Below are 20,495 nucleotides of genomic sequence, written 5' to 3'. Positions count from 1 at the left end.
GCCTCAGAGATACAGGCTTTGTGCTCTGGCATCTGCGCAGAGGCAGGGAAGATGGTGAGATGCAGGTGAAGAGTGGGGACCAGAAGGAAGACCTTGAGAGGACTTTTTCCTCTTGTATACCCCTTCCTTGATTAATAAAATAAACTGTGAGATGCAGGCTAGCTACAGGAGTTAGTTCAGCCTCTCTGCTGGTGGTCTCCTCTGGGCAAGGAGAACTCTTGCCTTGTCCCCAGGATTTCTGTTGCCGGCTCAGCGCTGGCCTGGGGAAACACAGTGGGTTTGTCTCAGAGGGGCAGCACAGGGAGGAGATGTGGGGATGGCTGCTCTGGCTGTTATTGCTTCACACAACCACATGAAGTAGGAAAAAGGAAAACACGAAAGCCAAAAAATATGATCAGTCTGTTCCCTGGAGCGAACCTGGCGCTGTAGCTGTCGACCCCCATGGAGGGACAGATCTTGTGTGGTCGCTGATGCTGATGGCCACATTTGGAACCCCTCTGATCCTTACTGAGGCTGGGGGCTGCCCAAGCTGCTGAGGTCTCTCTGGGGACCCATGCGTGGGAATGCAGGCGGAAAGCATAGCTCAACCCTTCTCACTCTTGGGAGTTATTAAAGGACAGTGCCTCCAGCACTGGCTTTGAGGATTTTGCCTCGTCTCTAGAAAATCTGCAAAACTACTCTGGGACACGAAGGGAGGAGGAGAAGGAGGCTTAAGAGACCAGTAAGTAGGAAAGTCGTGAAAATGCATGGAACAAGATCCAGACAGACACAGAGAACTGAGGTGATACTTAAAGAAAGGAGAGATCTCGTGGTGCCATTACAGGAAGTCAACCTGGCTGCTAAAGATGTCTGCGTAGACCTGGGGAGGTCCATCCTCTCCTTGGTTTAAGAGATGGAGAAAAAATTTCTGTTACTCTGGGAGGATTGTTCAGTCACTCTTGTGTCTCTGCCTGCGATGCAGGAGCAGGTCCTCACTCCCAGGTTCACATCCTGCCCATGTCCTACTTCTGTGCTGGGGTGAAACTTGCCCAGGCATTAACCCTCACTGCAGCTTGATCTCCATGGAGAGTGAGAGCCCAAAGGGAGCTGGGCTGTGCTCCATCTTGGCCTTGCACCTGATTTACCAGAGGTCCAGGACTGCTGGCTCATCAAGCACCATGGCTGCTCCACAGTCCAGATGTATTTGTCATTTTTGTCAGTTAGGTTGACGGTTGGACAAGATGATCTTTAAGGTCCCTTCCAACCTAGAAGATTCTGTGATTCTATGATTCTGTATTTTGTACTCACCCAGGAGGCAAACCTCCCAGGAAAGGAAATAGTGTCCAGATACAGCTGAGATGAACTAGGTAAGCCCTGATTGTGGGCCAGGGTGGACCAAAGGCTGGGGAGCTTCATATCTAGGTATGTGCAGGCACAGGGTCGGTGGTTACAGAGAGAGTGCTCATGGCACAGAATTACATCCTGTAACTGAGACACCATGTTTAAGAGAATTTCAATGTGTTTTGGAGAAATATTAATGTTTGTCATACTCAAACATTCCTCAGGGCTGCTCATGCAGTTGACAGATAGTTGCATGGTCTCACGCTTGGTTTTTCTGCTCAAAGACCCAAACTCTTGTTCTCTGTTCATACAAGTTGCACACAAGTATGTGCTTACAGTGACAACTGTTGGTTTTTTTTTATGTAGCTTGAAGGCTTTTTTCTGAAGAATCTCCTCTATGTACTCAGCTCCTTATGTCTGTGGCTTTATGTCCAAAATGTACTTGATTATATCCCCTTTTGTCTTATGTTTACTCTTGATTCATATTGTCTCCAATGTATTTCAGTGTTGAGCTGATTCATAATGTCCTAAAAGAGCAAGCAGTCTGAATGGAAGAAGGGCTGGACCCTCAGAAGGGCAGGCACATATTTAAAGAAAGGCTATATGGCTTTTTAAGCTGAAAGCATTTCTGTCTCTAACAGCAAACCCAGACAATGTCCATGGAAGAGTTCAACGTCCACTTTGGGTAGGAGGAGAGTCCTTTCCCAGTCTCACACACAAAAATAAGCAGCACTCAGAAGGACACCCCCGCCCCCCGAAACGTGAGGCTTCAGCAGTCTCCTGAGCTCTTCTGACCCCTGGGCCTCTGTTTTGCAAATCACTGCCTGGCTGTGTGAATCTGCTCCTCCTGTCCTGCTCTGTACTCAGGGTGCCCTGTGTCACTGTTGGCAGTACAGTCCCTGAAGTCCCTTCTCTACCTTCCCTGTGGAGAGGCAGTGTCTGCAGGGCCACTCTGCGCTCTGACACGTGCTGTAATGTAATAGCTACTCAATCATGCCCAGCAATAAGCAGATTGTTAAAACTGGATCCGCTTTGCTTCTGCACTACCTGCTCTCTCTGTATATTGGGATGTGGTAAAGATTCACTTTCTGCTTATCAAACCCAATTATTTTGCGCTTGAAAAGCCTATTTGCCCATAACCTTTATCTGTCCTAGTGTGCATACAGCTTCCTTATGGGTTCTGCTTGGGCAACACCTCTGTCCTCATTGCAAATTTGAGCTTGGCCACATAAACCCACCAGCAGAGTCCTTACACCAACTTTTAACAGGACCTGCTGCACTTAAGGCACTGCTTGGTGCAGCCATATGCTGTATATTAATCTCGTGCTGTTACAGATGATAGCTAGGACGTTAAATGCAAATAAATACCTTAGTCTGAAACAGATCTTCACACTTAAGTAAAATATCATGCTTAAAATCAGCAAGACAGAATATGGAATTATGTTTCTTTTTTGATTCATTAAACACATCAAAAAGTTACAGAGCGTAAGTCCAGGTCAGGAAAAGACAGAAATCTTCCAGGTATCTTATCAAGACTGAAAAAGCAAAGGAGAGCATTTTGGGTTAACCCAAGTACTACACTTGATGGGAATGTTTATTTTGCTATGTAGTGATAAAAGCCTATTGAAATTGAGATCACTTTTTTTAAACCACAGCAAAGTCCACTCTGAAAGAAAAACAGTGAAAAGAAAAAGAGTTGCATGTCCCCCCTCAAAGACTTGCATTTCCAAAGTTACATTCACCATTAAAAATATCAGAATTAAACACTTCAATATGTAAAAAGGATTGCCCTCAGTTTTAATTGGATTTTTTCCACATGAATTTGTGGATACATTAATCTCCTGTGAAATTCTTTACAAGTAGTAGAAGACACGTCAGCTGTAGTATGTGGCAAACATTGAGTTAGAATACATTACAAACTTCCTCAATGCATTCTCAGAGAAGACCCTTCCATCTTCTCTTCACTGACTTAACCTTCCCAAATACAAGAGCAGGACTTCATACGAGGTCCAGTCGACAGTGGGTAGGTCTGTAGCTCAAAAGCAGCCCCATTAATTTGCACTGAGCAGTACTCCTGCTCCCAGAGTAAGTTACTGCTCCGTTGGAGGGCTGGATGGGAGTAACGGGCTGTACTAAATGAGACCCTGCACTTTCATAATCAACAAAGACGACTGTTCTGTTTTTCTGTTTAGGAGCTTACTTTATTCAACAGAAAGTCCAAAGTAACTGTTATCTCTTTATCCCCTGAGTGTTTTGGGTTGTTTCCAAATCAGGACAAGGGAGCAGCCACTTTGGCCAGGGGGTATGTTAGAGGTGTCCACAGTGATAGGTGAACGGGCCAGGCATGCCTCTACCAAGAGACTTGTTTTTTCATCACAGTCTGCATATGCCCAGCTATAGTCATTTTACTACACCTGAACTCACTGCTCCAATTCTGTGTCCTCGGTGTGAGCTCTCCCTTTTCCAAGGCCAGGAGAGCAGGACTCTTTGTTCTAGTAAACCAACATAAGTTTAAAGAGAGGAGTGTCCTCTTGCTAGGTACTTGTGCAGTGCCACATCCTGTCACATAGGGTTTTTGGTTTGTCCTGCTCCATGTGTTCTGTGGCTGCTTCAGCACCGGCTGCCCTCTGGAGATGTTTGCTGGCAGGGGCCAGTTCTAGGTCCCTTTTCCTCTGTGACCTTGTCATGTGAAGAATACTCTAGCAGATGTGAAGAAGAAGATGGGAAAGCACGGTTTTCAGCTGAGAAGCAGGCCTTTAGATAGTAAAGCTGAACCAGATGGCTGCCTTTGCCTTCACTTTGGGAAACCATGGTGAAAGTATCACTGTCACTTCCTAACTCCTCTGATCTCCTGTGAAAATTAGGCACCAAGTTTCTACTTGTGCTTCTGAAAGTGTCCACTGTCAGGAAGCCCTGAACTAGCCTGTGGCAAGGGTTAAAAGAACATGTCACTTTTTTTTTTTTTTTTTTCCTAATCAGGAAAGTGCAAGTAAATCCTTGTTTTGGGGGATTTCACACCAGTTCTCAATGAAAGTTGATTAGCATCACTGTAGCACTGTGATGGTTCTTCAGCTGGTAACAATATGGGGTCTCCTGATGAAGCCAAACTTGCTTAATGACAACAGTCATGAAAAAAAGCTGCTGATGGATTTCACAGCTGTACTTAGTTTTAGCAACCACATACAGGAGCATTTAGTAATTCTTAAACGAAAGGACATATGAATGCCATGGGAAGTATAGTCCCAGAAAGTATCCATCCCCACTGAAAGCTTCACCTTGTAGCTATGAAAACACAACTTTTCTTCTTCAATGAGCAGTCCATTAAACTCTCTGAGGGTGAGGCTCTTGGCAATGGTAAATTCTTATGTCAGTGAGCTCTGCAAGATTGCTGACATAGTGTAACAACAGGGTGGCTTGATCCAGCCCATGTGTGGCAGCTGCAACACAGGAGATGCTCAGCTGAGATGACATAACTGGAGTAACCTGGGGAGGGGGCTGGAGCTGCTTCATGTCCTCTGAGATGGAGCCAAGGCTGAGAACCAACACTGTGAGGTAAGGCAGGGAGGGAGATGGGTGATTTCCTCCTGCGTCTACCATTTCTTCTGCTGTAAGTTGGTATCTGTAATGCTAACCCCTCTCATTCAAAAATCATGACTTAAACAAAATGGACTTAATTCTAACTTGATTTTTGAGCTCTGAGAACATGTCTTGAGACTTCTTTCTGTAATGGGGAGAGAGAGAGATACAGTTAACTTGGATATTCCAATAATGAAAACTGACATCTCTCACCCTCTGGAATGGAGGCTTTAAAAAAAAAAGCAAGAAATTTGCAGTGACTTCTGCTAACTTAAAGGGATCTGGCAATACCATACCCCTGTGATCTTCATTAGTTGTTACCTCTAATGCTACCCTCAGTCCTTAAGGCAAATTATGTTCTGAATTGTTAATACTTGCTAAAAAGTATATTAGAAATGGCCTGCTTTGAAAGAAATGCAAGGTGAACAGCTAGCCCTCCTCTAACCAACAGAGAAGGATTCCAGCAGATTCGTGATTGTATGACCTCTATGCTGGTCATAAATCTGAAGAGAAGTAGGGAAGCACAAATCTGTTGCAAGCTCTTTGCAGCTGCAATGGATGATAAGGTGAATTCAGCAAAGGCACATCTAATCTCAAGCCATGGGCTCATCTGATTCCTACCAACTTTAACGTAGGAAAGCCAGAAGACATCAATGTTAATAGTTCAGGTGTGAATCCAGCCAAAAACATGTGATAGCCCTGATATTCAAAACCAGTCAGGTTAGGAGTTAGGTTCCATCACCAAAAAAACAGCTCAGAAATCGTGAAGTCCCATAAAATAAATACAGAATTGTTGAATTATTAGCTGTCTTTTGAGGGCATACATTATCAAGATCTCAAGCTCTACTAAAAAAAAACCAAAACACAGAGAGATTGAAAACTGCTCAAAATATGCAACTAAACCAAAAAATTGCCCTCATTCTCCTTTCTCAGGTAACCATTTGTCTCCAGAAGTTGGAGCTTTAAATAAAGCATCAACTACTGTGGGAACCCTGATGCAATTGCAAGATTTGGATACAAAAAAAGTTTTGAACAATTTGAAGCTATGAAGATTAAACACTAGATGGAGTAGTTGGACTAGAATGAAATTGAGATTTGTAAGGCAACTGAGTAACAGAGCCACTGTAAATATTTTGAAATCAGGGGCTTAGTAGCAAGGCACAGCATATGAGAGCATGTTTCTCCAGGAGCGCCAGTTCAGGCAGTTGGACATATGCTGCTGAATTCTTGCTTTGAAAACAGTCACCAGAAGGGTTCTCCCTTCAGCTTCTCTGCTGTGAGGTCCTGAAGCCTCGGCACAAAGAGATAACAGGTCGGCTTGGCACATTGCTGAGCTGCAGGCACCCCTCAAATAAAACAGGAAAGCAGCTTCACACTCTGGGAAGCTGTTCTGCTTATCTCAGGTGTAAGAAAGGAGGTGGCTCTCTCTCCATGAGTTCCTTCCTCCTTGTTTTTTTTTCCCCCACTCTCTTAAGTTGTGGCAATACTTCGGGAGGCGTTGATGCTCCTGCTGCCTTAAGCATGCCTTGTGGCTACCCTGCAGGTGTCTCCTCATTCCCAACCCCTCCATCCCTCCCTCCGTTTTGTGGGCACCGCTGTTTGTGCGGCTGCTCACTGAGCCAGGTTGGAGAGCTGGTAAAGTGGAAATGTCACCTGGTCAGAAAAACAAAGGGTATGGTTGAGGTACCTATGTGATCTCTCAGACATCTCTGCATGGCTGCCACCCCCTCTCCATCACCCCAGGCCCGACCCATCTGAACTTCCAGCTCCGGGCTGCTCCGCCTCACCAAGCGGAGGGTACAATGTGCGTTCTGTTTGTGAAATGGGGGCTTTGGAGGCCTAAAACAAATTGTCCTCGGGGGCCAGGACAGTGGCGGCCATTCTCTCCCCTCCCCGACGGCCCCGCGAGGACAGCATCTCTCAAGAGCAGCAGTTGGCGAATGGGCTTTTGACCTTTTCAACTTATTGTATTGGTATCTAGCCAAACAATTTGAATTCATCTGTAGCGTGCGACACTCAGGAAACAGAGGAATGACATGCATGCTGCTTCCTACCAAGTAATAAACTGCCTTTTGTGGTGGAGTGAATGAGGCCTTTGCCGCCGGTGGCCAGATGCCCCTCTGCGCTGTGCAAGCGCTGAGAGCAGCAAAGAAAACCGTAAAGGGCTTGAGAAGCTCAAACTAGAGGGAGGTAAGGAAAAAAAAAAGCTTCCCTCTTTCTTCCCTGTAGGTCACAAGTAGATCCTCACGGTGTTTCTTCATGGATGAAACACTGACCCCACTGCAGCAGGGGGTGTGACAGACACCAGCGGGGCCATCATTTCACCTTGTGTAGTTTGGGGTCTTCTTAAGCCTGACAGCAGCAAAACAAAAGCTTCTCCAGGGCTGCTGAGCACTGCGTGTCAGCTTCTCTGGCTCTCCTGTGGTTGATCTTCAGGCCCAAATTTCCTCCAGGGGTTTGTCTGTTCCTCCCAGGGACAGACCTCTTTGTGCTGCCGTGTGGCTCCAGTACGAGCCTGAGAGGAAGCTCAGGTGGTAACGTCAGCACCAACTGAAACCTGTTTAAAAGGTTCTTCTGAAAAAAAAAAAGAGAATAATATTTTTGTATTCAAATCACAGTGCTCAGGAAAACATTTTAGCTCAGATAAACCGAGGTAGATTTTCCTGGATTTCTGCTTAAGTGACTGAAAAAACAGTGCTTTTAGCTACTTGCTTTACGCATTGACATGGTGGCATGTCTGAAGTCAGGTACCTACCAGTCAGTCATCAAGACTATATTGCTAATGATCCCTTTCTTTAGAGCTAGGAGGCACTGCTGCTGCTCAGTAAAGATATTTGGTGAAATGGAATTTGAATTTCCGTGCAAAAAAAAAGAATTGTTTGCTGTGAGAGTGATCAGGCTCTGGAGCAGTTGCCCAGAGAGGCTGTGCAGTCTCCATCTGTGGAGTTACTTAAAAATCGACAGAACCTGACCGAGCAGACTGTTGGACTAGACGATCTCCAGAGGCCCCGTCCAACCTCAGCAACTCTGCGATTCCCTGATTTAGTGATTCTGTGATTTAAAACACACATGTTTTTATTTGCACAAACCTGGGTTGCCTTTTTGGTGCAGATCCACGTTTCCCTTTGGATCTCTGCCCAACACCTGCTCACAGCCCTGGAAACTGTGCAAGTGGCTTTGCAGGTGATTGTACAGTGGCTCGTCAGAAGCTTATCTCACAGGGTGCACAGCTGCTTGCTTTTCCAACCTCCTTTCAAGATGCTCATTAATACAGCATTCACTTTCTCATGAGAGGGTTGTCTACAGGTGGAACCCTTACCTTCCGGGTTGATCCTAGGGAAATGTTCTTGTCCACACAGACAAGCTCCCATTATGTACTCATGGTGCTGGAGTCATCATTTACAATACAAAACCTGTTTACAACTTGCATCATGATTCTACCTTTTGCAGAGGTTTATGTAGTGCCCAGTCTTTATGTTGGTGCTCTGCACAAGAATGAATCCCGGATCATTCTCTTTCTTCCTTTTTGTTTCTGTCCCTGCTGTGAAAGCCCTCAGGTCAGTGTCCACCAAAGGCAAGTTTCTACTTTTGGATTGTTATTTGAATTGTATAGGATGGGTTGTTGACTGACACAGGAATTTTAGCTAGTCTTTATGTCATATTTCTTCCCCCAAACTCTGTGGGGACCAAAATCTCTCTTTCTTATAGGAAAAAGGTATAAACCTGACCCACATTGAGTCACGACCTTCCCGTCTCAACAAAGATGAGTATGAATTCTTCATTAACTTGGAAGGCAACAATGTCCCAGCATTGGACAAGATCATCAAGTCCTTGAGAAATGATATTGGAGCAACGGTCCATGAGCTTTCACGAACGAAGAAGAAGGACACTGGTAAGGATATGCTGACAAGAATAACATTGTCAAGGAATATTTCTGTCACATACTTAAATTTCTTTTTCCTGTAGCAAAGGAGTTCCTCTTGGATCTGTATGGCTGCATTTCCTTTCCTCTGCCTATTTCACTTATTTTGTAAGCTTTTTCATTTGGAGATTTTCTCTTGGTGTAAGCTGCCATGCTCCATCTTTTGCCATGTTTATGATTACGTCTCCTAGGAACTGGAGGCATGGTGTTATGTTGTCATTTGTCTGGTTGGTTGGCAGCACTCACAGCCTCCTAAAGACAGCTTTGTTGTGGTAGCTTGTTACACTACCTGCAGAAGTTAAGAGGCATCAAAGGATGACTGGAGTTACAGGATAAGGGCTCAATTTCTAAATCCCTAAGCAATGGTGCAGGAAGTTGTAGGTACATCTATTTTCTGCTCCCAGTCTCTTCCCTATTTTTAAAAAAGGCAGTATTTATATACACAGCTTTTGGCAAGTCATGCAGGGTGGCAACTTTTGGTCTTGACACACACCTGTAACATGAAGGAATAACAGGAGTGCAAGTGGACCCATACCACCATATATAATGCAGATAGGCTAGCTTACCAAAAGCCCAATGGCATGTCTCCTGAATCTCTGACTACTATCCCATAGCTTTTGGACCACTGACCACTGAAAGCCACTGCAGGTCTTGTACACTTTTAGCCTTTTCCTATGTTCTCTGCCCATATGATAACCTAGAAGAAGAGAGACAAGAAGGATTGCTGTGTGGGATGCACTTTGCCATCTTCCATAGCGAGTCCATTCAGAGTCAGCCCATACAGACCCAGCGCTGGCAGCTGAGTGTGTTGAGATTGTGATAGAGCATCTTAAAAATAGATGCAAAATTTTAAATCGGAAGATGAGGAGGAATGTTCTGCAAGGGGTTATGTGGTCTGTCCTCTAGCAAAAGGCAGGACCAGCTAAATCACCATCTGCCTTGAGCAGTGGAGATCTCCCGGGCTCCATGGCTCTGCACTGTGGGGCTGTCCTGCTCTGACGAGCCTCACTTGCTGCACTAAAAGCTGATGACTTCTCCCCCTCCCTGCCTTGGACACTGGGAACAGAAGATACTCTTACTCTTTAGACCAGCCTTTTCAGTCTCTGGTGACAATATCCTAGCCACCCTCATCCTTCCCTTCTCAGACGCCCAGTTTCTGGGCTCATGGCCTGTCTTTTTGCTCTTCTCTGGAGTGTCTCCAATACACTAGGTAAAACGTAGAATTAGCTATGGGCTATAAGGATTCTAATGCTCTATTAACTATTTATTTAACCAGTTACTGATCATTTGCTGTTTATTCAATGGGTCCTTCACACAAAGCCCAGCTGCTTTCCAAATTCTCCTTATTCGGGTAGGAACTGATGGTAAAGGGCAACATAACAAAGCAAAAAGTGACAGTGAAATGTTATTACAGTGCCTTTGCCCTTGCAAAATATCTCTGGGACCTCACAGATCACTCTGGAACAAACCTTGTGGTGTAGTAGAGGTGACAAGAGCCCAGTCCTGTGCAAAGCCTGGTATGGAGTGGTGGCATCCTCATGGGACAGAAGGAGGAATTATCCTCCTGCATTTCTTGGGGCTGGCATGCCCCTTTGAACACCTGGATTTACTTTCCAATTTTGGTCTTGTGGACCCTGCCTGCTGTCTGCTGCAACCCCATCCTTGTGGCACCTCTGGGTTGAGAGGAGAGAAGGAAAAGTCCCACGGGGTGACTGTCCCCCCCCTGCTGCCTGCTCTCCTTCACACAGGTACATGTGAGTACAATACCATCCATCTGCCTCTCCACTTTTTGGGCTTGTGGATGCCCCTTACTCCTGCTGCTGAAACTAGGGAAGCTCTGCCACACGCTTTGGTAGGACCAGGAATAACTCTCTATTCCTTGTAAGAAATCCCAGGGAGGTAATTTATAATTCTGCCTTTGGAGGCAAATAAGGAAAGATTTTGCAAGTTGTTTGTGTTCCGAATTCTTAGAGATTTGCTGGAGTTGAGGCTGCTCAGTACAGTGGTGGCTGCACAGCATCCAGTCTGAGACATACTTAAATGCCTCTTCGGATAACAGATGTGATTTTAATAGGATTTCAGTCTTTAAATACTTTAGGTCTGGATCTTCCTCTTCCTTCCTAGGAACAACATGAAAGGACATTAATACCTTCTTGAGATCAGTGCTGGTAATCCTTTTACCGTTTCCTTTGTGTCCTACCCATGACATTACATTTGAAGATGAAAAAGAAGAAGGCAGATACTCATTGGAGTCAGTTCTCTCCATTCATGAGAAGAAGGGACAAAAGGTTGATTAGGTGATTTATGATCACATCAAATCAAAGAGGTTCTCTTTTGGGGGCTGCTTTATTTCCAGAAGAAAGCTATAGGCCCTATCCAGGGCTTGCCATTATTTTAGTTTTTCTAATTACTATTAAGAAGTTAGTAGTAAACTTTATTAAATAATAAAGCTGCGTATAAGCATAGGCCAGAGTCGGTTAAAGATACAGCTCTAAATGTCAGCCAAGAAAGACTTGTGGGTGAAATTCTGACCTCACAGAAGTCAAAACTCCCATGGTCAGCTGTAGGATTAGGATTTCACTGCATGTTACTCTGTTGATCAAAGGTTTTTTGAGCTAGATTATCCTGTCAGTGCTGCAGAAAGGGACTTGATCCCCTTCTGTCTGAGAGGATAACTTGTGTTTGTTAGTTTCAGTAATTCAGAAATAGTATAGAGTGGGAGCAATTTACTGACAAGAAAAGAGAGGAAGATTGATATTTCTTTTTGTTCTTTCCCTTTTTCTTTTCTTCTTTTATTTATTTATTTATTTTTTACAATTTCAACTTCTCTCATGAGTAGTAAGAGTCCAGTCAAACTGAAATCCCTGAAGAGTCATATTTTGAAAGGTCAAACAAGCTCTGTTTGGGGGATGAACTGTAGGTGGCAAATTCTGGGCTGAGGCAGCTACAAGAGCAGAGTGAGATGGGAGCAGCCTGAGCTGTAGGAAGTATGGTAAGACGCTCTCCTTTATCAGTGATGGCATTAACAAATAACAGGCCTCGTGGTGCCTTTTAGGTCAGCTTGCCTTTCAAATGTATCCTCCTGGCAAATCTGGTCTTAATCCACAGATGTGCTTGTGTGACATTTTATTACTAAAACACAGAATGAGAGCAATATGCCTCCAGGGAGCAAAATCTCAGAAATATGGTTTATGAGGATATTGTCACACTCTTCTCAGTGGGCAGGTAAAGGCTGGGAAGACTTTATCCTGGAGGCAGTCTGGGCTCCTACAGGACTGATTCTTTCACTACTGCCTAAAGATTCTCTCTGCCCTTCCTTGCTAAAGATTCATTTTGCTCATGCTCATTATTTGAGAAAAAACCTCCAAACATTTTGCTCATTTTCCTGTAGGAAGCACACAGTGCCAGTCTTGGGGTACTGCTTTGTGGATAGTCAGAGCAAGTTCCTGTAATCTGCACCTTCTGTATAGTTCAGTGTTAAACATGTGTGTATGTGAGTTATTGGGCAAGGCATACATGAATGGCTATTTATTTCTTCTTTTTTTGTGTGTGTGTGTGTGTGTTTGGTCACTTTAACTGCTTTCAGGGTCTTTTCTCAATTAAATGCAAAATATAATTTTGGTTCCCCTTTGACAGACCCAAATAGTTTAAAATACAAGATTGGGATCAACAGTGTAATTTTAGCTGTGAGCCGGCCAGTGAAATGCTTTAAATCCAAAGGTAGTTTTAGAGCTTCAAATGACATGGAATAGCAGTCACTGGGCCAAAAGGCCTTTGTAGAGATGGAAAGATTTGTTGTGAAAACACAGTGCGTCTCTTCATGGCTCTTTTTGGAAACAAGCTGAGTATCTGCAGTCCTCTTGGAGCCTATGAATAAAAGGAATTAAATATTATTCTGTTGCAGAATTAAGGAAATGCAGACAATTTATTGCATTTCTGAGACAGACTGGGAGCTGAGGTTCTGTAGGGGCCTTGTTTGCTAAACCCTGAGGCTGGTCAAAGCATTTGGGACTATTTAAAAAAGGGCTAAACCTGGGCCTCGAACTGCTATAAATTGCATAGACCTGTCTTTGACCCTCCTCACAATGGTCGGAATGGAGGAGTTCTGCAGAAGTCCTTGCTGCCCCTGCTTTGCTGCCTCTCATATAAATGGCTTATTAGCATTCTGCTAAGCATTTGACCCCATGGTAATTTGGTCACCACTTGGGTGTCCAGCACGATCCCATAAATGCTGCTGTTTCACTTACAGACAAATCAATATTTATTACTGATCAGCCCACGTTTGCTCCTCAGACCTTCACAGAGGCCCAGTGTTGCAAGAGCTTGCCCTGGCAATTCATTAATGGCCATACAGACAGACAGCGAGTCTGGTGAGTGGGCTGGAGGAGGATGCTGCAAACAAAATATGGGATAGATTCAGCCAGGGGGTAATTTGATTTGATCTTTTAAATAGTTGCTGGGAGGGTTGGGGATAGCCTCCTGGCACACCACAGCTAGGCAGAAGTCCCCGTAGCCCTTTAGCACCCTGGTCCCTGGTGTGAGGGCTGTATGGACTTAGTGCAGTGCTTGTGCTGGGCCTGTGCTCAGTGCCGTTTCCATGAAAGCTGAGAAGCCTCAGGACTTTCCAGGACCCGACTTAACATCAGCTATGCTGGTGCAAATAGCACGAAGCAGCCTCAGGATTTTCCTTTCACAGCCTGTCCCTTTCATCCAGCTGTGAGTTCCGAGTTGCTCCCTCTTAGTTACCCCCAGTGTCTGGGGTGGCCTGGGAGGAGGGCAGAGATCTTCTGAAAATAGGTCACATACCTGTAGGGGCTGCCTGCCTAGAAGATACGGTGCTGCTCCTGTGTAGGGGGAAAAAAAGGCCACCCATCTCCATGCCTGGCACTGATATCATGTCAGCCCTGGGGTCAGACCATCCCAGAGTTTGTGATGTCCTCTGCACCAAGTACTTTGGGGAGAGTAAGTTACTATTATATATCCATTTTGTCCCTTCTTGAAGTTGCAAAGATTCAAACCCTGCCTATCTAGACTTCTCTGATTCGGGGCAGCAAAACCCTGCAAATATCACTGTTAAAATCCACTGCAAATTTCAGCCCCCACCAATGTGTCTACACAGCCCAGACCCTTCAGGTCACGGTGCATCCCTGAGAATAGCAGTTATTCCCTCTAACACTGACAAATGCTTTGCTGTGGGGCTGCCAGAGAGTTTTTCTCCCCCAGTGCTTAATCCAACAACATTTATCAGTGTGCCTCACCCCAATCGGATAGCGGGAAGTCTGAAGCACAAAACAGTGAAACGATTTCCTCACCATCACCCAAAGCTCAGTGGAGAGAAACCCAGTGCCTGGCTGCCCACGTAGAAAGGAGAGGCAGGACGGCTGGGTGTGCTCATCCTTCACGTGGTGTCGTAGTGACTCCTCTCTAGGACTCTCACACACATTTTTCTACTCATCCCCTCTGCCTAGTTTAACTCAAGGGGTTGGAGGTGGAGGACGGATGCTAACAGCAAAGTGGGAGAGTATTTCTGGAGAACCTGGAGAATTGGCAGCACACCCGGCAAATAGTCATTTGGGGAAGATCTTTTTGGGAATGCTGCTGCCATCTAGTGACTTGTTCAGGTTTGGTTTTTAGGGCAAAGCAGAAGGGTGTGCAGCTCGGAAAGGAAGGCACCAAAACCCCCTTGTGCCGGGCGGGAGAAGGGGAGGCAGAGCCAGGAGCACTGCTGAACCACTGGGCCCGGTCTCTGCAGCCCGGGGAGCCCAGGCAGCCGGGAACCTCTCCCCACTGGCGGTCACCGGGTGCCTGTTCTCCCTGGCCTGCCTGAAACAAATCTGAGGGCTTCAGCAGGAGTGTTGGAGGGAGCCGGGTTGGTGGTGGGACAGTAGGACAGGGGGAGTGAGCGCTCTGCATGGGGCTGAGCTGCGGCCGCCCAAAGCGTGCCCTGTAAATCTGCTGTTGTTGCTCTGGCCCCTCTGTGCAGGTGCCTCGCAGAAGCCCAGTGCCACAAGCATTGTTAGGCTCCGCAGAAAGCAAGGTTGAATAGTCCTGGAGACAGCGTGATCCTCTTATCCTGTAGGTGGTCCGTCAGATCTGGGATGAGCCCCATCAGCAAGGCACTGCAGGGAGCTCCTGCAGCAGCTGCTGGCTGCGGATCAGGTTCGCTTGGCACAAAACCCAAAATCAGATGGGGAGGTATGGCTGTGTGACAGTGCTCCCAGCTGAGCAGAGAGCCACACAGGTGAATGAGCTGTTTATCAAGCTCTGACTGAGCAAACAACAGCCATTTGTCCAAGAAAGTCACTAAATGAACTGCAGATATTTTATTGATAATCCATGGAGAGCCCCTGCACTTGGATTAGCAGATATTTGGGTGATATTAGCCTTGACGTCCTTGTTGTTGACTTGTACTCGGCGTGGGGAGCATATGTGACATGATTGCGTGGCCTGAGCATGGGGAATATCCTTAAGTTGAGGTCCTGTATCCTTTCCTTAGAAAAGGTATGGTAGAACTAGAAGTTGTGCAGAGAAAAGTGATGAGAGTGCCGAAAGATAGCCCACCATTCCTATGTCTGAAATACACAGGCAAAGTCCCAGCCAGGAAAGATGGATGGTAGATGGAGGATCTGACAGGGACCTATAAAGTCCTCGGTGGCCTGGAGAAGGTGAATAAACAAGTGATGCTTGTATACAGGAACTTCATCGAATGAAATAAGTTTAAAACAAAAGGGAGTAATTTTTCATAGCACATGTGAAAAAATGAGAGAACGCAGTGCTGCAGTTTCCTAGAGGCAAATGTGTACGTGGGCTCAGAGAGCAATTAGTTGTGTTTGTGAGAAGTCCATCACAGACTATTAAATTTAAACTCAGGCAGAAGGGAAGGGAAAAAGAAAAGAGGCAGCCAGCTAAGGTCAAAGAGTCAAAAATTTAAGAATGGGGCAGCAGAAGGAAAACCGGGGCAAACTGAATTCACCAGCACTAGCAGCTCCCAAGATGTTCCCAGCTGCCAGGGGTACGTAGTGGTGGTACCTACTGATGCACTTCCTGAAGCAATGACGAGGCAAGGGAGGAGAAAGGGCCCATGGTCCCTGCGCTCCCTCCACTGAGGTTCCCTGTCTCAGTGTTGCAGAGGGCTGAGGTGGCCGGGGTCAGTGGTGGCTTACAGGGGAAACTCTGGCTTGGTATGGAACTGGACCATCCTGGAGGAGATGGAAGAGGGGGCTGCAGCCTGTACAGGCTTCTTGCTGTTGAGGGGACAGATGGTAGGGGACTGCTTGGATCACTGGGTGAATACACTCGTGGCTCCAAGAAGGAGGTCTGACCTGGGACGACTGCTCCGTGTACCTCACAAGCTACAAAGAGCCTCTCCTTGTGTGTAGCCTTGTGTAGCCTCTCCTTGTGTGTGTAGTAGACACTTGCCTTCTGCTTTCCTCTATCATCTGAACATGTTGTATCTGGAAAGCCCTGTGATTCTTCTTTGCCCTCCACCTTATGTCCTTCTGTAAAGGGAGGCCCACATGGGCATTACATGCTGTGTAGTCAGTGTGGTCCCATTTCATACGCTGGCTGCACCCTAGGCAGTCTGTACAGTATGTGAATTACAAGGCAATAGAGAACGATGCTGAGAATGTTAATTAAATGAATGCATTATTGTATAATGGCTGCGGTTATACAATGCTAGTATGAGGTATTAGGATGACATTTATCATTTTATTTCAGTATCCCAGCTTAAGTGAGGCCACCAAGTAGGTCTTGGAGATTTTCAGAGGGTTGTGGCATTTCTTGCTGTTCCTTTGAAATGGCTGGTTCTAGCCACTGTGAAAGGAAGGATACTCTGGAAAAAATCCTACAATTTGGTAAGCTAAGAGACCAGAATAATAAACAGAAAATCATAAACATTACAAGCCTGGTCTGTGCCAAGGGCTAGACATTCCTGGTGCTCTGTATTCTTCCAACAGTGCAAAACAGCCAGAAAATCAAGAAAACTCGCAGGGTTTCATCTTGCTTCCTACTACAGGGAAAAGTCATTGCTCCCCAGAGAATTCAGTCCCTTGCATATGTTTCTTTATGTTTATAATTAAAAGATAGAAAGACCAGAAGAAGACCCCAAATGAGGTAATGAAGAAGCATAACAGTCTATATTTTTGTTCTGTTTTGCAGTGCCATGGTTTCCAAGAAGTATCCAGGAGCTGGACAGGTTTGCCAATCAGATCCTAAGCTATGGAGCAGAATTGGATGCTGATCATCCTGTAAGAAATAGAGCTTTATTTTTTTAACATGCTTCTATTTGTTGGGGCAGATGTTTCTCTCATTTACATTTGCTCTGCTTTAAGACAGATCTAGAAGTCTATATAGGCTAAGCCCTTGTTATAGGACAAGAGGGTACAACATATATAGGGGTTAGAATCAGCCCAATCCCTGGTTATGAAGTAAGTCAGACCAAAGGTTGCTTTAATTTGGGCAAATATCAGCAGACCTTAAAAGTCATATTGGTCATCAGATCACTGGGCCACCACAAGGACACCTCTAGTTTTCCCAGGTGACTCTGATGTGATGACTTCAGATTCATTTTGTGAATCACTAGCAACAAAAACTTCAGAGGCAACATATCATTGGCCAGATATAGGAAGACTGGTGTTTTCATTCTTGATTACATACACACGATTGAGTTTAGTGCCTTGTTATGTGGTTGTTAAATCTGACATGATTCTTGTATGGCAAGACACAACAAAGGAAAAGGTCCTTGTTTCAAAAAAATTGTGGTTTAAATGGTAGGGTCAGAAAGTTTTGTTCATTGGCTTAGCTGATAAAAAAAAATTATTCAGCGGTTTTTCAGCTCTTCCAGATACAAGAATACTTTCTGCCTCTATTCCCTCTCCAAGCAAACAACAACTTATTTTCATTTGTCAAAACACACTGAGTTCCATGCAGTGCAACAGAAATTGCTGCTATTAGTTTAAATGAGATAGGGTGATTATAAATAAATTACATGCAGTGCAACAAAAATTGCTGCTATTAGTTTAATTGAGATGGGGTGATTAGTCATTCACTACCTATTGCTTAATTCGAGATGTGTTATGTATCATGTACAATGATTCATGATGTTCAGTGTGGTTATATGAAAGGCAGAATGAAAGGAGATACACTGAGTCAATGGCCCCCTTGTGTGTCATGCAGGAATAGACCAAGATTGTATTTAAAAAAAAAAAGAAACAAACAAAAAAAGAAAAAAAAGATATTAAAAGGAATGAAGCATCTCTGCTCCAGTTCCTAGAATTAGTTCATGAGCTGTTTATGCCTTAAAAAGGAAACCCAGCTGCTGGGGTAAATAGGTGTGACAGTACATAGAATGCAGAAAAAGAGAAATTAAAGGAGCCTGTGTTTTTAGTAGTTGAGTGATAGGGGATTTAATTATGAATACCTCTATTCCATTTTAATATTGGACAGCACATTTTTTAGGCCATTGGCTGCCTTTTTGACACACTCTATGTCAGCTGCTTCCTGTGCTTGGTTGTGTTTTGTGGCCCCTCAGTCCAGTTGTGCTGTGCACCACTAAAAGATGCATTTGTGAGCTGTCATAATGCCCAGTGAGTTGTTACTATTTGCCCCACAGAAGTGTGTCCTGGCTTGGAAGGACGTTTCTCCACTTTAGGTGGTGAAGATCCTCCTCCTAACCCTGAGGAACTTTTAGTCTAAATAGCAGGCACACTGGGATAGGAGAATGGTTACCCCAGATGAAGATTTAGAGATTATATTTCTTATCCCTGGTTTTATTGGTAATTAGCTGCAAAGGTCAAGCTCTCAACCACAAGGTCTATTAGACATTCTCTGTAGAAATTAAATCCTTTCAAATAGCTGAATTCGTAGTGCAAATAGGGCTTTTTGGCCTGCAAAGTGCCTACTGTTCTTCTAATAGTTTGAAAATGAGCACCTTTAAGTGTGGTTCATGCTGAAAATCCACCTAAAAAGTCTGACTGAGTTGATGAGTGTGTTTCTAATGTGGTTTAAACTCTGCTCCTCTAGATAAGTGCAGCTGTGCCAGCAACTGCAGGAGGCTTCATGAGAAACCAGAAGGACATGGTTATCTGAGTGCCACTACTTCAGTGTATTGCTCTTGCAGGAGCACCTTGTTAACGTTCTTAAAGAGCGTATTTCCATCCTTTTGTAGCAAGCAGAAATGAGGAAATGAAAGGACTTTGGGGGTGAAAGGTGCTGGGAGGCTGTGGCTGAATGGCTGGTCCGGTAGCCCCACAGACTGGGAAGGAGCTGTGCCCTGTGTGAGTGGAACCAGGCAGGATGGAGGAAACTTCTCCACTCACCCTCCTGCACTTCTTGGACTGCACCAGCCATGCCAGAAGGTGCTTGGTGAGAGGAACTCTGTCCATCACCTGCACTTAAACAGGGACTGACAATCACTGCTTCTCTTTAGGGGTTCAAAGATCCTGTGTACCGGGCTCGGAGGAAGGAGTTTGCAGATATCGCCTACAACTACAGACAGTGAGTGCTTAGTGCGTGGGCAGAAAGCAAGCCCACGTCTCCCACCCACTCCTCGGGCTCTCACCCCACTGGCAATCCCTATTTTTCCACAAGCGTCCTCCTGCTATTGGCTTTTCCCTGCCATTTGTTTAAATCTTCCTCTTCATGTGTTTATCCCCAAATCGCAGTAAAACAAAAGTAAATTGTTCCAGGCACACATTCAGAAGAGAACATCGTCTGCCTTCTTTTTCCCCACAACACCCCTCTTCCCCGGCTTTGTTGTCTAATTGCGCAGCAGACTTCGTTGCCACTACAAAGACCTGAGCATTGAATAAAGCTGCTTCTGGTATTCTCCCCATTAAACCAGGGCTGGAGGAGGAGTGCCTATCATTTACATTAAAGCAGGAGCTGCATAGACTATTAAAATAATGAATAACTTATGGTTCTGATGCTAATCCAGCGCCTGATACTCTACTTTTATCATGTCTGACCCAGCTGCAATCAGCAATTTGGGCTCTCATTTCCCAAGAAAAATAAATGAATAGAGATGATAAGTTCAGTTAGAACAGGCTTGCTTGATTGCTTTCAGTGATCAGATCTGGAGGAGATAAAATTCTGTTCCCAGAGCAGCTCACACATTTACATCAGTACTACTGGGCCTGATTCTTGCTGAGACTGGTAAAAATTGTAATTGCAAAGGATAAAGTAACATATGTTGTACATTTAGGACTCCACTTTGCACATGACTGTGATGAAAAGATAGTCCCTGAGCCAAAGAGCTAATAATCTAATCACAAATGAGAGACAAAATGGGACTGATTGATGGAAAGTGAAAAAAGTCGGGTGAAAAATGTCAAGAGCCCAGTTTATAGCTGGAAAATTTGGATAAGACTTTGTGGTCAGATGTGGATGGATGTTATGCCCATTTATAGGTATCCCACAGAAGATTTACCTTTCCTGCATAATAGATACCAAATTCTGGTCTCTAGTTTGCAGGCTTTCACCAAATTCTACATAGAAATAAAAAACCCACATGTTAACCACCTCTTGCCTCCAAGACCCAACCCAAAACCATTTTAGGAAGATGAAACCATTATATTCCAAGATGTACCTAATTAATATTTAGTTTGTTATCCAGATCCTCAGACATGTTGGAAACAGAGCTGATACAGACCTGTACCTATGTCCCAAAAGGACCTTT

General features: G+C 44.9%; 1 protein-coding gene across 1 annotated transcript in view; it reads left to right on the top strand.

Moving 5' to 3' along the window:
* Positions 1-20,495, top strand: part of PAH (phenylalanine hydroxylase) — a 41,854-nt gene that overhangs the window by 6,128 nt on the left and 15,231 nt on the right. Inside the window, exons 3-5 of the mRNA XM_014937501.1 lie at positions 8,605-8,788; positions 16,979-17,067; positions 19,248-19,315. Coding sequence (XP_014792987.1) covers positions 8,605-8,788; positions 16,979-17,067; positions 19,248-19,315 — 341 coding nt within the window. The remainder of the gene's footprint in view (positions 1-8,604; positions 8,789-16,978; positions 17,068-19,247; positions 19,316-20,495) is intronic.

This window comes from Calidris pugnax, unplaced genomic scaffold (genome assembly GCF_001431845.1).
Source record: "Calidris pugnax isolate Ruff unplaced genomic scaffold, ASM143184v1 scaffold1, whole genome shotgun sequence".
NCBI classification, from domain to species: domain Eukaryota; kingdom Metazoa; phylum Chordata; class Aves; order Charadriiformes; family Scolopacidae; genus Calidris; species Calidris pugnax.
Note: the sequence above shows the minus strand (reverse complement) of the source record. Positions and strands in the feature narration are given on the sequence as shown.